The sequence below is a fragment of the Prionailurus bengalensis genome, chromosome B2 (genome assembly GCF_016509475.1).
Source record: "Prionailurus bengalensis isolate Pbe53 chromosome B2, Fcat_Pben_1.1_paternal_pri, whole genome shotgun sequence".
In the NCBI taxonomy this organism is placed as follows: Eukaryota; Metazoa; Chordata; class Mammalia; order Carnivora; family Felidae; genus Prionailurus; species Prionailurus bengalensis.
In genome coordinates this window covers 143,015,175-143,038,651 of record NC_057349.1, presented here as the reverse complement: position 1 = coordinate 143,038,651, position 23,477 = coordinate 143,015,175, and the positions used below count along the sequence as shown (strand labels likewise).

The following is a 23,477-nucleotide window of genomic DNA, read 5'->3' as shown; positions in this document are numbered from 1 at the left end:
GGGGGGAGGGGGTGTCCCCTCACCACCATCTGTTTGGCATTCACCCCAAAGCCTGTGCCTTCATCTGGTCCATTTATGTCCACAGACGAGGCAGGTGGGGGTGTCTCCTAAGTATCCAGCTTCTAACAAGTAGGCTTGTGATCAGCATTGTCAGGTGAAAAGGAAAAGTAACAGCGAGAAGCACAGAATGGTCCTGAAATGAAAATCAACGATTTGCTCCTCCCCTTCTGAGCGGGGGTGGGGCTATAGTGCTGGAATCTCCTAGACATGCAAAGATAATAAAAAGGGCTGGAAATCGCTTTCTTCCAACTGGATCGGCTTCACGGGGCAACACGGGCCGCCAGCGGTCGTAGCTCTGGGGCAGCTTCCTAAATTCTTGAGGCTAAGGCCCCCTCCAGCCATCCCCACAGACCCCAGGCACCCTCAGAATGAGGCCGTCCTCTGTACCCACTTCTGTAGGAAACACACAGCAAAAAGGATCAAGAGGGACCTGTGCACGACAGCTCAGGACCTGAAGAAGCAGGAATCAGCCCCACCCCTGCTACGTGCCCTGAGGCAGAGACAGGGTGAATGGTGTAGAGCCTGTGCCCTGCCCCGTGGAAGCAGCGGGGAGCACCTGAGAGAGGCCCCCCCCCCCCCCCCGGGCAGACCGCCCTGGGGGGGGGGGGTGCCCAGAAAGCTGGGTGTTTCCACCCCTGCCTCTGGGCTGAGGTCCTAGCGTCCCATGAAGCACCAGTGTCTGAACAAGTAGGGAGGGGACCTGGGGTGGGGGGTGCTTCAGTCCATATTCCATGGCAGAGACAGGATGCTGCTTTGCTCTTTTGAATCCCCCCCGCCACCCCCTGCCACCGGGGATTAGCCCCAGCTGTCCACCTGGGTCTGCTGCTCTATACTGATGCCACCTCCATAACATTCAAGGTATTGACACGGCAAGTCTCCAACATGTGAGCAAGGGTACAGGCAAGGCTATGGGTACGAAAGCACGCTCCAATGTACCCGTGCGTGGGTCCCAGCGTGTGTAGGAGGGCGAGTGGGACACGGAACAAGATGAAACGTGCGTCCTGCCTCTCTGGGCGTCTGGCTGAGGGATTACCAGGCCAGAGTTAATGCTGAGACATGATTCCAAAATACAGTGGTGGGAGGGAGTTCACATAAGCCGCATGGATTTGGGTAGAGGCCGTGCTTCTAGAAAGAGATGCTGAGAAGTTTTGACAAGAGCAGCGTCAGCAGGAACGGGGCCAGCCGCTCAGAGTTCAGGCCGCCGTTCCAGTTGGAAACCCGCGTCCAAGGCTGGTGCGCACGGAGGGCGGATGTGGTCCGCAAGCCCGGCAGACTAACGGGGTGGTTTTAAACCTCCGAGCTCTATTAGCCAACAGGTGGCATGAGATTTGGCTGCTTCGCCCTTCTGAAGCAGAGGGGGACAGACGGTCTCGTGAGATGGTCACTTCCCTGTTTATCTAAAAAGGGTGCTTTGATTTCAGTTGTCACGATACGGCTCGGAAGGGCTCGTGGGGGAACTCAGAGGACTAATTAAAATCAAATAATAAGACTGTCTCAGAGCCAAGGCACAAGCCCGACCCCATCCACAGGCATTGGCATGGGCAGAAACCAAACAGAAGCACCGTGAGAGAGAATGGATGCCCAAGACGCCCTGATCCCACTCAGGACCTTCTCTAAATGCCTGGCCTGCTCTGGGCACCTTAGCAGGTCTAAGTGGGGGCTATTCTCTGGGATTTGCAGCTTAAGATCCACAGGGGGAAATACCTGATAGGAAACAACATCGAAAGAGGCAAGATTCTGAGCAGTGGTAGTTCTGGGTTCCTTGCGTCTACAAATCATAGGGTTACTGCTAACTGAAGAAGATAAATTTACCAAGGAGGAAAGGACAAGTAGTTCCACGCAAGCGACAGACGCTGGGCCCTGCCTGGCCTGAAAGCTCCCAGTTTTCATTCATTGGAACCCTCTACTGTCTCCGCTGGTCCTTGGGAGAGGCTGTGATGGGTGCCAGGACCGGCTGCCAGGTCTGTGCTGAGCTCTGGCAGGTTTGGGTAGCAGTAGGGGTAAACTGAGCCACTCCAGTGGCCTGAAGGGTGTCTCCTCTTCCCCCGGGAAACCAGAGGCCTGCTCTGCACGGGAGGGGTGAAGGGCCAGCGCTGTGGCTTTCCCCAGGGCCTAGAGACAGAGGTCCCTGGCCGTGCCTCGGCCAATGGGCTTGGCTGGCCCGGGGGGTGGTGGGAGGAACACATCGGAGGCATCCACTTACTTTTCATGTGGGTGGTTACAGACAGAAACAAATTTTCCATGGACTTATTAAATCCTTTAAACTGACCAAGTTCCTGTAACTAAAACAGAGACAGAGGAGAGAGAATGAGAGTTATATTTGAAGACCCGTGTCTGCCCCAGCAGCCTCCAGGTCGCCAACCCCCAAACACTGGCAAGTGTGAGTGGAGTGGGGGTGCTCCGGGTGCGTGCAGGTGTGTGTGCATGCATGTCTGGAGAGGGGAGGGCACTATCCTCTCAGGAGGTAGGGACCCTCTTACTCAGCTTCTTTCCTCTGAGGTTTGACACCCACATCTAAGGAAGGGGCATCAGCAAGGGGCGTTGACAGCAACTACCTCTTGGAAATAATAACCGACATTTCACTGGCTCAGACTGCACTCAAGTACACTCCTGCTTCTTTAGCCTGCTCTTGTATGACCCCACCCCAGCTCCAGGCAGAGGGGATGGCAACACAACAGCCAACACAACAGTGACACAGGGGCCGATGGTGGTACCAGGCTCAGGGGACCAGCCTGGAGCCAGGAGTTAGTTCCACCCCCCCAAGCAGGAGAGAGAAGAAAAAGCAAAAATGACAGAAAGGAGATCACTTCCCCTTCAAGTCCCATCCATCTATCTACCCCTCCATCTATCCTTCCTTCCATCCCTCTGTCTCCCCCTCCATCCATCCCTCCATGCCTCCACCCTTCCAGCCACCCATCTACTCATCCCTCCTTCCCTGCTTCCATCCATCCATCCCTCCATCCATCCACTCATCCCTCCTTCCTTCCTTCCCTGTTTCCATCCATCCCTCCATCCCTCCATCCACTCATCCCTCCCTCCCTCCATCCATCCATCCATCCATGCCTCCATCCATCCATCCATCCCTCCATCCCTCCATCCCTCCATCCATCTATCCTTCCATCCCTCCTTCCCTCCATCTCTCCTTCCCTGTTTCCATCCATCCCTCCATCCCTCCATCCCTCCTTCCCTGTTTCCATTCATCCATCTATCCATCCATCTATCCTTCCATCCCTCCTTCCCTCCCTCCCTCCATCCCTCCCTCCCTCCATCCATCCACTCATCCCTCCTTCCCTGTTTCCATCCACCCATCCACCTATCCCTCCATCCCTCCTTCCCTGCTTCCATTCATCCTTCACTCCATCTCTCTGTCCCTCCCTCCATCCCTCCCTCCCTCCTTCCCTGTTCCATCCATCCGTCCATCCATCCATCTGTCCATCCATTCAGGAAATACATCTGTGCTGGAACAAGTTGGGAGGATTTAGAATCTCAAGTAGAAAGTGGACAATAGAATTTTGAAGTTCATTCCAGGGTCTCAGTTTGAAACTGGAAAAAGAATGAATACACTCTCTCTCTCTCACTAGCATATGAATGTGCCTTTCTATGTACAGCTATAGTTACTCTCTTTAATTTGCAGAATGGTAATAATGAAAATAATCAAGACCATGTGTTTTCATGGCACTTTACAGTTTCTTTTTATTTATTTATTTGTTTGTTTGTTTGTTTGTTTGTTTTTTACTTCACAGTTTCCAAGTACCAGTACAGACATTATTTTGTTAATTTCTCACACCAGCCATGAGAAACAAGCCAGAGGAGTATAATTATTTCCACCTCCCAAGTGGGAACACAGGTAACTCCAAGATCATACCACTAATTTCTGTAGACAGAAATGCTCCTGGTCTACTTTATATTAGCATCTAAGAACACACAAAAGTACACACACACACACACACACACACACACACCAGGCACTCCCACACGTATAAATCACACATCTGTGAATCAACATGTATTTTTTTCTTTTTATACCCCCAGAGGCCCCCAACACACTGCAGCCTATTCAGAACCCCACACTCAAGAGCACAGTGCACAGTTAGGGAAGACAGCCAGCAAAATGACAAGAGTAAAGTGGTGGGGATGTGGGGTGCAGCCAAGGATGTGGGGTACAGGCCGGGATGCAGGGCACAGGTGAGGACACGGGGTGCGGGTGGATGTGGGGTGCAGGTGAGGACAGGGGGCACAGGCAAGGATGTGGGGCACAGGTGCAGGTGAGGACGTGAGGTACAGGTGGGGATATGGGGTATACATGAGGTTGTGGGGTGCAGGCAGGTGAGTCACTGTTATGCAGATGATCCCATGGCCCCCAAAGCATAGCGGACACACAGACACTGGGCAGGCCCAGCCCTTCTGGCCTCTATTCTCTGCCTCCCTCCACGGCCAGCTTCAGCCACAATTGGATCCCTTTGCTCTGGGGGTCTTGGTCCAACCTCTCAGACCCCCTTTCTTCCTCCATTTCTCTCCCACGTCCCCTTCCCCAGGGAGGCACAGACACATTACCCTGTGGGAGCTGCTGGTGCACTGGCTTTCACTCAGAGGAGGTGGGGTAGGAGGAACCACAGAAATGTTGCTGCCAAGGAAAAACACAGGAATAAGAAACAGGTCATGGATGATCCAACTATTAGGCTTACAAATACACAAGACTCGCCATCACCCTACAGTTCATGTTCTCTGATTTTTTTTTTTCCTTTCCTTCCTCGCATTTTAGAAGAGGAGCATGCAGCCCTGCCTGGATCTGCTCCTCCCGACAGGGCATTACTTCCCGGTATCGGAACGTGGCCAAGGAGCACCATGCTGCCGGTGTCCCTGCCTCGCGCCCCACCCGTGTCGCCTAAAGGAGCCCGGCCGCTCTGGGACCCAGACTCCACTCATGTGTCTGATACGGACATGCACGTTCTCTCGGCCCAAACCGCACCAGCAGAAGTGCCAAAAATTCCGTGGATGTCATAAATCATTAAATCGAACATGAGAGGAATAAGAAGTTTGTGATGGGGGAGTAAAAGAAATGAAGAGGTCCCAAGATTGGAAAATCTCATTATGGGCCAAAAAAAAAAAAAAAAGCTGCTGGTGGGGAGCTTTCAGCAACACTTCAATAAATTCGGTGCAATCAGGTGTGTGAATTGTTGCCAGCTTCAAGAACGCTGGGTGTTTAGGATGTGCATCAAGAAGTTAGCATCTCGCAGTCTCCACTTCATTTCCATTGGATTACGCAGATGTCTGAGGCGTCAGGCACTGGGCATGATGTTGGAGACAGGAGTGATTCGTAAGACAAACGCTCGGTTTAGAATTTCACTTAAGATGCCATCAAAAATAATATTTCGTTTCCTTACAACATTTCAGAAGAATGTAAGCAATAAAACCTGTCGTGAGAAAATGCTCTGTGAGCTGCTAAGAAGGCTTTTCATAAGAATCTGGAAATATCTCTGTTTAAATCTTTTCCAGGCACTTTATCATTTAAAAAAAAAAAAAAAAGTCACATTCCAAAGCAGCCAGGTCTGAAAGTCAAGAGATCTAGAAGTTCTTTCAGCGAGTCCTTGGTGCTCCAGGCCTGGAGGGGCCAGGACGGTCTGGCCTGGTATAGCACTCACCTCAGTTCCTGATAAGATTCCAAGAGCTTTGCTCCAGCTCTGTCGTGTTTGCCTGGAAGAGATACCAGCAAAGGTCACTCATTAGTAAGAAGACAACCTTGGGGAGGCAAACACAGAAAGTAATCGATTAGAATTCTTATTTTTCTAATACCACTTCTTGCAATTAAAAACTAAAAAAACCATCTTGGGGGTGACAGAAAGGCCCTAGGGGGCGCCTGGGTGGCACAGTCAGTTAAGCGTCCGACTTCAGCTCAGGTCATGATCTCACCGTTCGTGGGTTTGAGCCCCGCGTCAGACTCTGCGCTGACAGCTCAGAGCCTGGAGCCTGCTTCGGGTTCTATGTCTCCCTCTCTCTGTCTGCCCCTCTCCTGCTTGTACTCACTCTCTCTCTCTCCCTCTCTCTCTCTCTCTCTCCCTCAAAAATAAATAAATAAACTTTAAAACAACAAAAAAAGAAAGGCTCAAGTTCTATTGTGGTGATGGTCACATCAATAAATTGACTAAAAAAAATTATGGACTTAAATGAAGTGTATGTTCTATAAACTACATTCTGCTAAAGCTGTTGTTAAAAACATGCACACACACCCACGCTAAGAGACCACAATTGCTAGGAAAGGCTGCTTTTATTAAAAGTTGACGTTGGGTTAGATTTTCTAAATCTGGAAAATTTGAAAAGTAGTCCTAAGCTTCCAAGCTTCCATTTGTCCGTTGGAAACATTTCATAATTGAATGACTATATTCCTCTAAACATTCCTTGTTATGGAGATTAAATTAATCTGTTAAAAAATGTAATCTGCTTATTTCTAGTTATGGAGGCTAATAATTTCCTAAATAAGACTGCATCTGATATAGTACTCTTTTTGTTTCAAATAAAGGGGATTTTATGATGTATTACGTCCCCAAAAATAGAACTCTACATGTTCATAGTTCTGTGAACACAATGTTTCCTGGCCCAATGCATAGGAAGAGGTTAGTCTGCCCAGCCTTCTAGCAGATTCTCTTGCTCAGGGACGTTCCCCATTGGGCTTCACGCTGCTCAACACACAGCTGAGAACCACCGGACCTGGCATCCTAGGAGGTCTGTCTGTCTAGCTCCTGTGTTGTGTGTTTGAAAGTTTTAATCCATTCCAAAGAAAGGCTTACGTACCCACATCATCTCCATAAGACATGGAGAAGGCAGGGAGGAGCTTGGGAGGGGGAAGGCAAGCGTCTCTGATGTCGAGCCCCAAACCTTAAAGCCAGGAGGCAGCTGGCGCCCAGCTGACCCTAAGCCGTGCAGCCCCCAGGGCAGGGGCCCTTAACGGGAGCTGGCCTCAGGGAGTGCATGAGCCCTGACATCATAGGTCGGACTTTGGGTCTCCCTGTTTGTGTACATTTGGGGGGAGGTTCATGACGGTGTTCACCAGATTCTAAAAGGAGTCTGTGAGCCCTCCCCATCCCCCGTTAAGAAATGCTTCTGGGGGTATCCGGGTGGCTCAGTCGGTTGAGCTGACAACTTCGGCTCAGGTCATGATCTCGCAGTTTGTGAGTTCGAGGCCCACGTTGGGCTGTCTGCTGTCAGCGCAGAGCCCGCTTTGGATTGTCTGTCCCCTCGCTCTGCCCCTCCCCCTCTTGCGCTCTCCCAAAAATAAATATTAAAAAAAAAATAATAAAGAAATGCTTCTCCAAGGCAGAACAGAAAGGCGGCCCCCAAAGGCTGAGAGCTGCGCTGGTAATGGATGAAATCCCACATCTGCAGGAGCCACTGGAAAGAAAAGAGTTAGGCCGGAAGGAAAACAGAACCGCCCCAACTGCAACACGGTCGGTTGTCATGAAAGCAGAGAGAAACAAGGCAAAGAAAGAGAAAAGGTAGTGACGCTGTTTACCCGCGGTGTCCTGGTAAAGACGCAGAACCCAAGAGAGAGTGAGTTCTGAGCCCTCTTGTGGGTTGGCTGGTTCGCTCACTCTGGCTGCTGGCTCCTCTCCCGGCTGCCCGCCCTCAGCAGACCCTCAACATCTTGTCCCCAGATTGTTGCGACAGCGTCCCCATGGCACCAGAGTTACAGTCTCCCCACCCCCCAAACGGTGCTGTCCTTCCACCGCCTAACGCTGCAGTGACTCCGTATTGCCGTCGCCCAACGTCCGAGCCCCACGCGGCATCCCTGGGCCTCCACACCTGCTCTGGGCCCACCTCTCCTGCCAGCCCCAGCAGCATCTCTCCTTACTCCTTCTTTCAGTCCTGCTTCCCCAGACGTTGTCTACTTACTCCCACCTCATCTCCCAGTGCCCTGAGCTCCACCCTTAGCTTCAGTTTAGTCCCCCTACACCGCATTTCCAAATACCCCTCCCCAGGTCCCAGGGAAGGCCTGGCCACAAACGGCTCTCTGCTGCCCCCTGCTGGCCTCATCGGGCCTGGCCGACCACGCCATGGGCTCAGCAAACCCTTTCCGTAAGGACCAAATAAGTATTCCAGGTTCCGCGCAGGCTCTGTCCTCTGCCCCTGTGACAGCAGCCAGACACACTACGAAAGAGTGGGCTGTGATAAAATATGATGGACACTGAAAATTGAATTTCATGGGTTTTTTTTTAATGTGATACAAACAGTCTTCTGGCCATTCAAAAATGTAAAACTCATTCTTCACTCACAGGACATACAGACACAGACAGAGGGACAGGCTTGGCCCTTGAGACCTGCTGCACCCCATGTCCTAGGTACCCCAAGTGTGGGCAGTGCGGCCCGCTGCATCACAGTCGGAAGCTTGTCGGCAATGCAGAGCCCTAGGCCCATCCCGAAGTCCATTGACTGGAGTTTGGGAAGCGCTGCCCTGGGGCTGTGTCCCGTTCACTGTGTATGTCCATTTTATTTTCCTCTCCCATCCCTCAGTTGTTTCTTACCAGGGGCTTCCTTAAGAAGCACTATCTACTGTTTGTTAATATTTACTTATTTATTTATTTTTACATTTATTTATTTTTGAGAGAGTGAGAACGAGTGTGAGCGGAGAAGGGGCAGAGAGAGAAGGAGACACAGAATCTGAAGCAAGCAGCAGCAAAGAGCCTGAGGCAGGGCTTGAACCCTTGAATGTGAGATCATGACCTGAGCCAAAGTCAGACACTTAGCAGACTGAGCCACCCAGGCACCCCTATTTCTTCATGTTTAAGAGAGAGAATTGATTTCTTTTGAGAGAGAAACCTCGAGTCTGCGAGTCGGGGGAGGGGGAGGGAGAGAGAGAGAGAGAGAGAGAGAGAGAGAGAGAGAGAGGATCCCAAGCAGGCTCCTTACAGTCAGTGCAGAGCCCGACGCGGGGCTCCATCCCAGAAACTGTGAGATCATGACCTGAGCCGAAATTAAGAGTCAGCCGCGTAACTGACAGAGCCACCCAGGAGCCCCTGTTAACATTTTTTAAAACTTTGACGACTCACGGCCAGGAAACGCCGAAGAAAGGAATGCCCTTGCGGGGTGGGAGGCCGCGTCCACCAGCGGTGACGCTCCGGCCGCCTGGTTAGGCCGCGGGCTCTGCTGAGGCGCAGCGGCGGGCCGGGCGGGAGCCTAGGCTTCCGGGGCACCTTCCCGAAGGCCCGGCTGACGTTCATTAGCAGCTGACTGCGCGCCCTGTGCCCCGAGGACCGCTCTTCGCGCATGCGCGGCTTGTCACCAGGTGGCATTCCGATTTAATCAACGAAAACCGAGGCTCAGGGACATTCGGTAACAGGCCCAAAGACACAGTCTACAAGTGACAAAGCTGCTTTGTGCACCATGACTTGTCTCCGAAGTGGGACACACACAAGTTAGGGCAGAGCAGACCAGTGACTGCTACCTGTGTTGGGGGGGGGGGTACCATTCTCCCTACTTTTCTCAGGTGTGAAAAGGTTCCTAATAAAAAGCAAGGGAAAAAACAACCACTAATAAACCAATGGCCAACTCCCTGAAAACTCGGGGATTTCTTCATTTTATTTACTTTTAAGTGTTTGTTTATTTTGAGAAAGAGCAAGAGAGAGTGCAAGTGGGGGAGGGGCAGAGAGGGAGAGAATCCCAAGAAGGCTCCACACTGTCAGTGTAGAGCCTGATGCAAGGCTCGATCCCACGAACCATGAGATCCCTGACCTGAGCTGAAATCAAGAGTCAGACGCTTAACCCACTGAGCCCCCCAGGGGCCGGGTGGGATTTCTTATTTTAGAAATGCTTTCTATTTGTCCTGTGTATCTTACCCTGCTTAAGCGGAGAAACAAAGCTGGTGCACGTGGGTTGGGACATCCGGCCTGGGGTGTGAGGGCCCTGAGGGGAGGCACGGGCCTGGCAGTGTGTGCCAACAGCGCCCTCCATGCCCCCCCTCGGCTCCCCCTTTGGTCCTAGCCCTGCCCCCTCCCCCTCCAACACACCCTCCAGAGGGGGAGGTGCTGTCCTTTGCGGGCAGCGCCCCGTGTGGATCCGACAGTCAATGAACTTCCTCCACCGCATCCAAGGCTGCTCTGGGCTGAGTTGTATCCCCTGAAAAGACATGCGGAATCTAACCCCTAGCACCTAACACTGTGACCTTATTTGGAGATAGAGTGTTTGCAGATCAAGCTAAAGTGAGGTCATTAAATGGGCCTAATCCAACATGACTGGTGTCCTTATAAACAAGGGGAAAATGGGGGGCTCCTGGGGGGCTCAGTCCGACTCTTGATTTCGCCTCAGGTTATGATCTCACGGTTGGTGAATTCAAGCCCCGCATCAGGCTCTGCATTGACGGCATGGAGCCTGCTTGGGATTCTCTCTCTCCCTTGCTCTCTGCGCCCCCCCCCCCCCACCATGCTGTCCCTCACTCTCTCTATCTCTCTCTCTCAAAATAAATAAACAAACTTTATTTTAAAAAATAGAAAAATTTAGTCACAGAGAGAAACATGCACACAGAGAAGACAACAATGTGACACCTTGACTTTGGACTCCCAGCCCCCAGAACAGTGAGCCAGCAACACATTCTAGCTTTGTTCTAGCTCAGAGGTCCTTTGTGATTCAGTCCCTCCTGCCTCCCAGGATCACCTTCTGCCGTATGGATCACCTGTCCCCTTCGTGGGTCCTGGTGAAGGTGGATTTCCCAGATGCCGGCGCCTCACGAGACTGTGCTTCTCCCGTGTTCCTGGCTCACGTGGCTCTCTGCCCCTGCCAGGGGATTATTCCCCGGGATCCGGTGCCTGTCCTCACCAGGCTGGCCTCTTCATGCTTGCCCTGCACACTTCATTAACACTGCCGCCTGCGCTGTGATGGTGCACCTCTGTGTCGGTCTCCCCGACTGGACGGTGAACTCTTTGAGGACACGGGTCCCATCTTATGCATCTTGGTGTCACCGGCATCAGCAAAGGGTTTGTCATGCGGGGGTGGGGAGGGGTGGCTATAAATCCAACGGCAACCAGCACTGTTTTACCGAGAAGCGTTACCTCCTCGTTTGAGCCATACGACCAAATACACGTGAAAAGACGGTCATCGTGTTTTCACAACTCAGCTTCCGTGTAACTCATCCGCTCATTCACACTCGTCGTGTAGAATCCACAGGGGCACTTTTACGGGGACAAGGATAAGGAGGACGCAGCTCTGCTCACAAGTAAGAGCATATGGTGCTGGAAGGGTCCATTCAAGCTACAGAACACGGCCGTGGTTTCTGGAGCAAAATCCGGGTCTGCAGCTGGCACAAGCGTGCCTACGACAAATCACCTTCCATCTCTGTGCCACTTCTCGATGCAAGGGGCGCCTGGGTGGCTCAGTTGGTTGAGCATCTGACTCTTCACCTCGCAGGTCGTGATCTCACGATTCATGAATTCGAGCCCCACGTGGGGCTCTGTGCTGCACTGACAGCTGCTTCGGATTCTCTCTCTCTTCCTTTCTCTGTGCCCTCTTCCACTTGTGTGTGTGCACCCCCCCCCCCCACACACTCTCTCAATATAAACTTTAAAAAAGAAAAAATAAATACAGGTACGGCACCCTATTTCAGGTGCTCACGGAAACTCCCATAGAACGGATGTCCCTCCTGGCTGGGCTCCATCGTCATGCCGGTCAAGCACACTAACCGCCAGCCTACCAGCACCCTGGACCCCAGGCCCTGCGGCAGGTGCCATGCCCCGCTACCCCAACACTCTTCCCGCTTGGGTGACATGTTCACAGCAAAGAGGGCGCGGAGCAGACTCTCTGTAATGTCCCAGTGCAATTCAGCCAGCCCGGCAAATCACGCTGTCGTGGTGGCCAAGCGGCCTCCCATCCTCAACTGCGGGATCTGTGTGGGTTATTCTTCTTGCAAGGCATCACCCCTAACTTCTCCTGCTACCCTGTAAGGCCCCACAGCAGCCCTTTGTTAGAACAGTTAAACACACCCAGACAGCCATGTGGGATCCAGCTGTAGAGCTAACAGATCGTCAAGCGGAAGGATGGCCTGGCCCACAACCACCTCTCTGTTGGTGCCCACAGAGGGGAGCAGCGCCCTATGTAGGAACCCACAGCCTGAATTCCAGGTATGACGCAAAGCATAAGGCAGGCGGGGCTATCCCATGTGGAGCCCTCCTGGGAACAATGCAAATGTGCCCCTTCCTCAAGACACTTTTGTCTACCCTTAGGAATTGGTCTTAATATATGGATTTTGTTAGAACAACGCATCGTGCTGATTCTTCCAGAAAAGTCATCACAATAAGCACACAATTTTTGGATGTCGTGAACTGTACCCCTTTAGTGGTGGCTCCCTAGTACAGCATTCAACCTGTACAACTGTATGTGACAGGCCTGATGGTTGGTCCACACTGGAGCTCGAGTATCCTCTAAATTTTAGAAAAGGTGAATAAGACCAAAGGTTGGAGGGGGTATTGGACAATCACAGCGTGTTTTAGGACTTTTTTCTTTAGTAGGAAAGAAAATGCCTAGAATAATAAAGTTTTAAACCAATTTTTGGCTCACATATGCAAAATGGAAAATGTCTCAAAAAACTTGACCTATAAACCCCTCAGCATATAAAGAATCACGATAGCCTGTCATAAATGATTTTGGAGGTGGATTCCAGAAAAAATTTTAAATATATTTTAGTCCTTAGAGAAGCTTTGAGTTTAAATAGCACTGGGGCCAAGCCACTAGCCCAATACGAAAGAAGATGAAGTGTACAACTGTGAATCAGCAACTAATGCCTCCAGGGGAACAAAAATTAATAACAGTAGATTTATGACCCTGTTGGCAGAAAATATCTCTCATCCAGTATCCTTCTGCCACTAGACATTACTCTTCTGCTTAGTTGCAAGAGAGGAAAATAATTTTTGCTCCTTACTTAAGCTCCCTATATTCTATCGGCAGAAATCCTGGATGGCTTTCATGTTAACAATAATCACCAAGCGCTGGGCAGTAACTCTTCCCCAAAGATATACTTCAGGTTGGTAGTAACTGGCCTAGGTTTGAGGACGTGGGGACTAGAGCATGGACTGCCTTCCTGGGTCTCTTGATTTTCTCTAAAAGTGGAATGTAGTGTCTCCCTCTCTCTCTGCCCCTCCCCCGTTCATGCTCTGTCTCTCTCTGTCCCAAAAATAAATTTAAAAAGTTGAAAAAAAAATTAAAAAAAAAATGGGGCGCCTGGGTGGCGCAGTTGGTTAAGCGTCCGACTTCAGCCAGGTCATGATCGCGGTCCGTGGGTTCGAGCCCCGCGTCGGGCTCTGGGCTGATGGCTCAGAGCCTGGAGCCTGTTTCCGATTCTGTGTCTCTCTCTCTCTCTGCCCCTCCCCCATTCATGCTCTGTCTCTCTCTGTCCCAAAAATAAATAAAAAAACGTTGAAAAAAAAAGTGGAATGTAGGTTTCAGGAGTTCTCTATTCTAAAGAATTTGGATATTAATCCTTTATCAGATATGTGATTTTGCAAATACTTTCTCCCATTCCGTGGGTTGCCTTCTTACTCTCTTTACGGTGTCCTTTGATGCACAAGTTTTTCATCAAGATGTAGTCCCATTAGTCCTTTTTTTTTTCTGTTGCCTGCGCCATCTAAAAAAATCATTGTCAAAGCCAATGGCATCTTTCCCTCTATGTTTTTTCTTCTTCTTTTTTTAAATGTTTATTTATTTTGGAGAGAGAGAGAGACAGAGCATGAAGGGGGAGGGGCAGAGAGAGAGGGAGATAGAATCTGAAGCAAGCTCCAGGCTCTGAGCTGTCAGCACAGAGCCAGACGCGGGGCTCGAACTCATGAACCGTGAGATTGTGACCTGAGCTGAAGTCGGATGCTTAGCCAACTGAGCCACCCAGAGCCCCTATATTTTTCTTTCACGACCTTTATAGTTTTAGGTCTGTTGTCCATTTGTACTGTGTTAGGTAGGGATCCGACTTTGTTCTTTTACATGTGAGTATCCAGTTTTCCCAGCACCATTTATTAAAGCCTGGCCCTTCCGCCTTGAACGATATCGGCATTGTTGAAAGTCATTTGACCACGTATGCAAGAGTTTTTCTCTGGGTTTTCTAGGCTATTCTATTCCACTGTTCTCTGCTTGTCCTTATGCCAGTGTCACATTGTTTGGATCACTGCAGCTTTGTAGTAAGTTTTGAAATTGGGAAGCATGAGTCTTCTAACTTTCTTCTTCCTTTTCAGGAAACAAACAGGGGCACTTGGGTGGCTTAGTCGGTTAAGTGGGCTCTTGATCTCAGCTCAGGTCATGATCTCACGGTTCTTGGGATCAAGCCCCGAGTTGGGCTCTATGCTGATAGCATAGAGCCTACTTGGGATTCTCTCTCTCTCTCTCTCTCTCTCTCTCTCTCTCTCTCTCTCTCCCCGTCCCTCCCTCCCTCCCTCCCCTCTCTCTCTGCCCCTCCCCTGCATATGTGCACTGTCAAAATAAATAATTATTTTTTTAAAAAGAAACAAAATGATCCAATTTTTAAAATGGGCACAGGACTTCAATAGTCAAGAAAATATACAAATGGCCAATGAGTACATGAAAATGAAAAGATGTTCAACATCACTCATCATTAGGGAAATGCAAATCAAAACACAACAATGCAGCCACTATGGAAAATAGCGCAGAAGTGTCTCAGAAAAATTAAAAACGGAACTACGATACGACCTAGCAATCCCACACTGGGTATATATCCAAAGGATATGAAATCACCACTGAACAGACATTTACACTCCCACGTTCACTGCAGCATTGTTCACAACAGCCAAGACATAGAAACAACTTAAGTGTCCTTCAACTGATGAACAGTTAAAGAAAATGTGGGATATATTAAAACAGAATATTTTCAACCATAAGAAGGAAGAAATCCTGGGCCGCGTGGGTGGCTCAGTCGGTTAAGCAACCAACTCTTGATACTGGCTCAGGTCGTGGTCTCATGGTTCATGAGTTCAAGCCCCACATCTGGCTCGATGCTGATGGCACAGAGCCTGCTTGGGACTTTCCCTCTCCCCCTCTCTCTCCCTCTTCCCTGTTCACACGCTACCCCTCTCTCAAAATAAATAAATATTTTTTCTAAAAAAAAAAGGAAGAAATCCTGCCATTTGTAACAACATGGATAGACCTTGAAGGCATTATGCTAAGGGAATAAGTCTGACAGAAAAAGATCAATACTATATGATGTCACTTATATGTGGAACCTAAAAACATGAAACTCAGGACAGAGAGTAGAATGGTGGTCGTCAGGGGCGGGGGGGGGGCAGGGTAAGTGGGGAGATATTGGTTAAAGGGTACAAACTTTCAGTTATAAGGTAAGTTCTGGGAATCTAGTACATAGTCACCATGGCGACTACAGTGAATAGGACTGTGTTGTGACTTCAAAGTTGCTGTGAGAGCAGTGTTAATGTTCTCACCATAACAACAATGGCAAATGGTAATTGTGGGAGATGAAAAGATGTGTTATCAAACCTTATTGTGACACATTTTTTTTGCAATATATACATCTATCAACTATCCAAAAAATCCATACGCAGAATGGAATAAATGTCAGGCTAGAAGATACCTAATACGTACTGAGGGAATGACTTAAAGAAATACACAATGGAATACCACCTCATGCCCGTCAGAATGGCTATTACGAAGGAAAGAGAGAAAGAAAGAGAATCACAAGAAGGATATGGAGAAACTGGAACCTTTGTGCACTGCTAGTGGGAACATAAAATGGCGCAGCTGCTGTGGAAAATAGTATGGTGGTCCCTCAAAAACTGAAACATAGAATTACTGCTTGATCCAGTAATACCACGTCTGGGTATAAACACAAAAGAAGGGAAAACAGGAACTTGAACAGGTATTTGCGCACCCATGTTCATAGCAAGCACTGTTCCTGATCGCCAAAATGTAGAAGCAAGCCAAACACCCACTGGGATGAATGGTGGACAAAATGCAGTATATATAACCAACGGAATTTTGTTTGGTCTTAAAAAGGAGTAAAAGTGTGACACATGCTACAACGCGGATGGACCTTGAAGACGTCATGGTAAGTAAGAAAGACACAAAAGGACAAATATACTGATTCCATTTACATGAGGCAACTAGCGTCGTCAATTCATAGAACCAGAAGGCAGAACGGTGGTCACGGGGAGCTGGTTGGGAGGGCGGAATGGACGGTTTGTGTTTAATGGGAAAGAGAGTTTGGGTTTTGCAACATGAAAAAGCCCTGGAGTCAGATGGTGGTGTTGGGTGCACAAAACTGTGAACGTGCTTAATGCTGAATTCTGCGCTTAAAAATGGTGACAGTGGTAAATTTTATGTCTATTTTACTGCAATAAAACAATGAGCATGGAGTTCTTAAATAGAAAATGATTTCCCTAGTTAAGTATGTATGTGTCTGGTCTTTCCAAAGATGTATTCATATAAGGAGATAGCTCAATGTCCAATTGTCAGGGTGCTCCCTACAAACTACCCTGATCGATAATTTGGTCTAAACATATGAACACATGAATTCTTAATTCAGAAATCCTATTCAGTTCAGTGATATCACCTTGGTTTCTTTTTTTTTTTTTTTAATATTTATTTATTTTTGAGAGAGAGAGAGAGAGAGAGAAAGGGGGAAGGGCAGAGAGAGAGGGAGACACAGAATCCAAAGTGGGCTCCTCACTGTCCACACGGTCAGCTCAAAGCCCGATGCAAGGCTCAAACCCATGAACTGTGAGATAGTGACCTGAGCCGAAATCGGGTGCTCAATCAACTGGGCCACCTAGGCACCCCTCACTTTGGTTTCTCATTCTGTTCATAAACAGGAAAATAATGATGGTCACCAAAATGTGGTAGCATCATCAGCCTATCATGTAGAGCGGAGGGCAGCAAACTTTCTGCAAAGGTTCAGGTTAAAAAAGTATAGGCTTTGCCAGCCATAGGATCCCTGTTGCAACCTCAACCATTGTATCGCAAAGCTGGCCACAGACAGAAAGGAGTGAGCATGGCTGTGTTCCAATAAAACTTTACATAAACAGATGGTGGGCTACATTTGGTCTACGTGCTATAGTTTGCTGACCCCCAGTGGAGCAGGGAGTATTGAGCAAAATAAAATACTGCTAGCCTAATAACTAGCCCATTTAATCATGGTTTCCCCTTCATGTTAAAAGCAATGGATCAATGGGGTGCCTGGGTGGTGCAGTCGGTTAAGCGTCCGACTTCAGCCAGGTCACGATCTCGCGGTCCGTGAGTTCGAGCCCCGCGTCGGGCTCTGGGCTGATGGCTCGGAGCCTGGAGCCTGTTTCCGATTCTGTGTCTCCCTCTCTCTCTGCCCCTCCCCCGTTCATGCTCTGTCTCTCTCTGTCCCAAAAATAAATAAACGTTGAAAAAAAAAAAAAAGCAATGGATCAAAACCCAAAAAGAGATAGGGAGGTAGTCATGACAATTCGGGACCAAATATGTAAACTGCCTAGGGTGGCCGCATCATCAAGGGGCAGGAGACAGGGCACAAAGGACAGTGGCAGAGGCAGAGACACAAAAATAATCCTGGTAGGAAATCTGGCACCCAAAAACCAGCAGGAATACTCTAGTGGCCTGGGGAGATATCTGAGATACAATACAGAAAAAAAAATCTGGGTTGACTTGATGTATTCAAAGCACCTTGGACAATGTAAGCACTTCCATTTTTGAATTGCTCCTCTGAACAAAGCCAAAGGCGTCATGAAATCAAAGATGACTAAACTCAAGAACCTGTCTCCGGAAGACTATTACCTAGAAACACTGGGTCAGAACAAAAGGTTTGAAGGTCAAGGCGTTACTTCATACAGTAATCATCCAATCTGACTTGACAGTCTCTATTCTAACTAATTTAGAAGCACTGGTCTGAAAATCTGTCAGGGACGTGACAAGCAATCCGATCAGCTGGGAAAATCACTTCTAGGACACCCACTGCCCATTGTGGGCTTGTGTTCGTTTCGTCTTTCCTCTTAAGGAGAGCAGTGAGAAAGAAATATTCGAGAGAGTAAGACACCACATCTTCTTTAAAAGAAGACAAAAGCATATACAAAATTATGTATCTGGTAAATCTGATTTCATAAAGACACCCTCTTGTGAACGTAAGCATATGAACTAGGCACTTGGTCTGCAACCTCTAGGAAGCTTTACTGAATCATCCTTGCAGACCCCACCTGCTGAATTGCACGGGGTCAAAGGTCTTTCCTGAGCCAAATAACAAAGAGGCCATAAAGGCAGAGTTTTGCAATAGAGTCACCCCTATTTATTCATACCTACTTCTTTTAATCCACGGGCCCAAGTTTTCCAACCGCACACAGCCAGTCCTGACAGCTGTTCTCATAGCCCTGCAATCAGATGGGCCATATCTGAGCTGCCCGTGTAGAAGAATAAAAACTCTAAAAAGTCACATGAAGAATTAAATCACAGTTACTACTAGGAGGGGGTGATAAAAATTCTTTTCCTTCATGATAGTGAAACATAATATGGTCCTGGTTAGTTATATAAGTGAGACCATCATCAGAGGCTATATTAAGGTACAGCCTTCCTAAATTATTTTATTTTTGCATTACTAACAACAAAATGAAAGTCACAAAAGATTGTTTATAGATAACATTTAACAATTCTTAAACTTTGAAATATATTATTATTAAGAGTATTAGTATTGTCATCTTTCCCCTCTTAAACTGAAACATCAAGCAAGAAAATGTCATAGTTGTAAAAAAAATTTTTTTAATTAAAAAAAAAAAAACACACGCATTCACAGCAAGGAGCCAGAAGAGGGCGCTATCTCTATAAGCTTAGCAGATGCCAATAAATAAATAAATAAATAAATAAGATGGGGTTTTCAGTTCATTTTCTAAGTTATTAGTGATCTAGAAGAGGTCCATCATAATTGTTTATTATATTTGCTACTTTGCCAGGGGCTTTCAAACTTAAAATGCATAAAAGATTATTTGGGGACTTGTTAAATACACACTGTTGAGTCTCCCCTGGTCCCATAGCATCAGGAGATTTGAATTTGAAACAGATCAGAGCTGATCCTGGAGCAGAGTTCCCAGAAGCCACAGTAAAAACCTTCAATGCAGAGACTGTCAAATGCCCCACGGTGAGGGGCAGGAGGTGACAATACCCAAAAGGCTGGGTAGCTGCCTACAGAAACACTGGAGACCCCATGAAGGTCTGTATGTTTTGAATATTCTGAGGCACCCCAGATGGACCGCAACTATGGCATACAAGGAACTATTTTCAGACAGTAAAGCTAAATATCAAACTATGAAATCTTGGACAGGGAAAAAAAGCCAGTTTATAATCAGAAAAAAATTTTAAGTAAAGCAAAGTATTTAAAATATTTTTTGTACCATCTACCCGCAAAATAAAAAAAAATGGATGGGGCGCCTGGGTGGCGCAGTCGGTTAAGCGTCCGACTTCAGCCAGGTCACGATCTCGCGGTCCGTGAGTTCGAGCCCCGCGTCGGGCTCTGGGCTGATGGCTCGGAGCCTGGAGCCTGTTTCCGATTCTGTGTCTCCCTCTCTCTCTGCCCCTCCCCCGTTCATGCTCTGTCTCTCTCTGTCCCAAAAATAAAATAAAACGTTGAAAAAAAATTTTTTTTAAAAATGGAGTTCATCTTTTCTTGCTTTTAAATCTTTACAAGGGTTGGGAAAGTAGCACACGAAACTGCTACAATATCTATTATTCTTCATTGGATTACTACTTATACCTTGTCTACTTTCGAGGAAATTTGGGGAGAATTTACCATAAACGGCATATATCTAATAGAACCATTAAAAGAGGCACATAAAAAGAAATTGGGTGACAACGGTCATAATTATTGCTGGAATTACTTCCATCGGACATTAAATTTGGCTCATGGTTTCTGGATGCTAAAAAGGAAACGGACACCTAACTTTTCATCTGTAGGTACCTTCTTGGTATCTGACTGTCTACCCACAAGAAAAGACTTCCGTATGTCAAAAAAACATAACGCTGTGGGCGTAGCTGACAGAAAAGAGCTAAGAGCCTGAACGTATACAGAAAGGACAGCTGCAGAAGTTCACACAGGTGGGAAATACTCAACTTTGCGAGTAATTAGACGAATTTGATGAAAACCACAGGAAACCACTTGAGACTACCAATGTGGTTTTGCCAAACTGACAAAGTTGTGTTTGCTTTTCAGGATAAGTCCTACTGGTGAGGAGGGCACACGCTTCCCGGAGGCGATGTTCCCCACCTTTCACCTTACCCTTTTCTTTCTAGAAATATTCAGAGATGGGCTAAAGATTTATCTACAAAGAAGTCCGCTGCACTTTATTATTTTAGTAATATTATAAACTTCCAAAAATGTAACAGCAAAACTGGAAATTCCCTCACTGTGCAATAGCGATTTGGTTCAATAAATCAAGTCACATTCCAATGATGGAATGAGATGCAGTTATCAGAAATTATATAGCTGATGACAGTTAAGGATATGGAAGAATGTTCTTTGTAAATTATTATGTAAAGAAATAGTATAAAACTCTATATATGATTTGATCCCAATTATGTAAATCTATTAGCTTGGCTCATACAAAATTGCCTTTATTTAATCATTTTTACCTAAAAACATCAATTTCTTATGGTTTAACCTCAATACTCTTAAAAATGTATGTGTGTAGTTATGTGCGTATATGTGTATATTTATGTACACACACAGGGGCACCTGGGTGGTTCAGTCGCTTAAGTGTCCAACTTCGGCTCAGGTCATGATCTCACAGTTTGTGGGTTCGAGCCCCGCATCGGGCTCTGTGCTGATAGCTCAGAGCCTGGAGCCTGCTTCGGATGTTGTCTCCCTCTCTCTCTCTGCTCCTCCCCCACTAGTGCTCTGTCTCTCTGTCTCTCAAAAATAAACATTAAAAAAAAAAGAACTATATACACATGTGTATATGTGTGTATACACTCACAAACATACATACATTTCCTCACCAAATAATAGAAATAATGTATATCAAAATGTTAACAAAACATTTCAGGGTGAAGTCATTGTATTTTTAACATTATTTGGTATGCTTTTCTTCACTTCTTTTTTTTTTAATGAAAATATATTACTTTTACACTCAGAACAAATGTAATTTGACGTCACGTTCAAGAAATAGGAGGTAACGGGGCCAGAGTGTGGTAGGACAGCTCACGTACCCTGCCAAGGTCGTGTAAATGAGCACACACTTCCCAGGGGGCAATTGGGCAAAACATATCAAAGCCTTTTAAGTGTTCACACATTTGATTACTCATTCTTCTTCTAAGAATCTATCTAGAGGAAATAAAGAGATGCCAAGATAGTACAGGATGTTCACCACAGAGTTATCTGTAATATGAAATTTTGAATACCTTGATACACTCACTGACAAGAAGGAACAGGTTGCATAAAAGATAATTCATCCATCTGATATATTTTATGCAGTGGTCAGGAAGTGTCTTAATAGCATAAGAAAATGTGCTAAATTGAATTTTAAAAGCGACATTTTAGTCCATGTGCTGCTGAAGCAAGCACTAAAAGCCAGAGTAAAGCCTACATATAGTCTGATCATATATTCGTTTAAAAAATTATCAAGTCTGTACATGCACACACATACGCACAACATCACACAGAAAGAAGACTGGAAGAGCATGTGTGTGCATGTGTGTGTGTGGAATTAACAGTGGCTTGTTGAGCGGTGGGATTTTTATTGCCTTCTGCGCACCCTTCTGTATTTCCCAAATATTCTGCAATAAGTATGCATCCCTTCTATGATCAGATGAACAATTCATTTTTAAAGAGAAAAGAAAACTCTCTTTACAAAATGGGAGGAGGGAATGTGGGGGAAGCAGGTGGAGTCACGGGGACCAGCTAGGAGCTACTACACTGTAAGTGGGAATGAGGAGCGGGGAAGATTCTAGGACTGGGGAGGCAGAAATGTCAGGATTTGCTGACTGACCGGATGCGGGGAGGGAGTCAGGTATGATTCTCAGGTGCGTGGATTAAGATTAGGATTAGGATAAGGACGAGGATAAGGAATACGGGCTATGGTAGCCTGCTTCCTGATGGGCTCCAGGGCCCCTTGCCTCCTGACACCCCCTGTGCCGTCCCCTTCCACCCTGAATCGAGCAGACCTGTGTCACCACAGGATAGAGCGGCAATGACAGGGAGAGCTTTCTGAAGCTAGGCCATAAAAGAGATGGAAAGAGACAGAAAGTAGGAAGCAGAATAGAAGTTCCCAGGGGTTCTGTGGAGGTGAGGGAAGGGGAGAGCGTGGGAAGATGACAAATTTCTGAGTATGGATGGTAGTGACGGCTAGACAGCAGGGCGAACGCACTCAATGCCACTGAACTGTGTGGTTAAAAACGGTTAAAATGGTAAATTTTATGCCGTGGGTATTTTACCATAATAATTTTTTTTTTTTTTAATATAAAAGGGTAGGATTCTGCCTTTGTCTCTCTTGGCCCACGAGCCTGGGGGAGGCCAGCCACCACGTTGTTGTGAACACACTGGAGCAGCCCGGTGGGGAGGTCCAGGTGTGGAGGGACCCAGGGTTCCCGCGACAGCGGCACTAGCTCGCCAGGTGCGTGCGTGAGCCCCGGAGAAAGCAGATCCTCCAGCCCCGGGCAAGCCCCCAGCTGGAGACAGAAACCATGTAAAATAATACTGACTGTTTAACCCACTACACTTTGGAGGAATTTCCTACCCAGAAATAGAAAGAGGCACAGATCTGAGCTGTCTCATACTCTCTCATGGTTTAAACCACCATCTCGTTTCTCTGGCTTCGGATTAGGATGTGGAAGGCTGGGAAGAGCCGTGTTCACACCATTACAGCAAACACTGGATAATAACGCAGAATCTGAGTCTGGAACACATCACAGAGCAGGGATTGCCGCGGGCTCCCCATCAGGGCCCACCAGGGGGTGCCAGAGAGACGGGAAAGCAGAGGGCTCCCCATCAGGGCCCACAAGGGGGTGCCAGAGAGTCCGGAAGGTGGGAGGTTCCTGGGAGCGTCCGCTGAGAAGAGGCCCACCTGGTACTCACTTCCTGTAGTTACCATCGCTGTGTTCCCACAGGGCTCCCTTTTTGCCTTTCTTCCTCCAATAATACCTATCTCACCAATTCCCTAAATTAAATTCTCTTTGCTCAAAGCCCCACGTGGTTTCCATTTTCTTAACTGGCCCTCAGAGCATACCGCGCGTGGGTTCAAGTCAACTCCTCACCTACTGTGCCAGCTTCTCTCCCAGGGGGCACAGATGTAAGTGAGGTAGAGTTCCCACCTGTCCAGACAAGCCTTCATCACCTCACCCCCACTGCCCTTCCCGACGCCCGCCTGCCAACCCCCACCTACCCCTGGTTTAGCTCACAGAACTATGTGTGCTCCCCCAGCACGGCACTTTTCTGGGTCTTTCCACGCATTCTGAGTGCATCTCGCCCCAAA

General features: G+C 47.7%; 1 protein-coding gene across 2 annotated transcripts in view; it reads right to left on the bottom strand.

Annotated features, from left to right (window-relative positions):
• SYTL3 (synaptotagmin like 3) overlaps positions 1 to 23,477 on the bottom strand; it is an 86,037-nt gene that overhangs the window by 36,381 nt on the left and 26,179 nt on the right. For both annotated transcript variants that reach the window (XM_043592675.1, XM_043592676.1), the window contains exons 5-7: positions 5,703 to 5,754; positions 4,615 to 4,684; positions 2,264 to 2,342 (exon numbers count right to left, since the gene is read on the bottom strand). In XM_043592675.1, the coding sequence (XP_043448610.1) occupies positions 2,264 to 2,342; positions 4,615 to 4,684; positions 5,703 to 5,754 (201 nt within the window). The remainder of the gene's footprint in view (positions 1 to 2,263; positions 2,343 to 4,614; positions 4,685 to 5,702; positions 5,755 to 23,477) is intronic.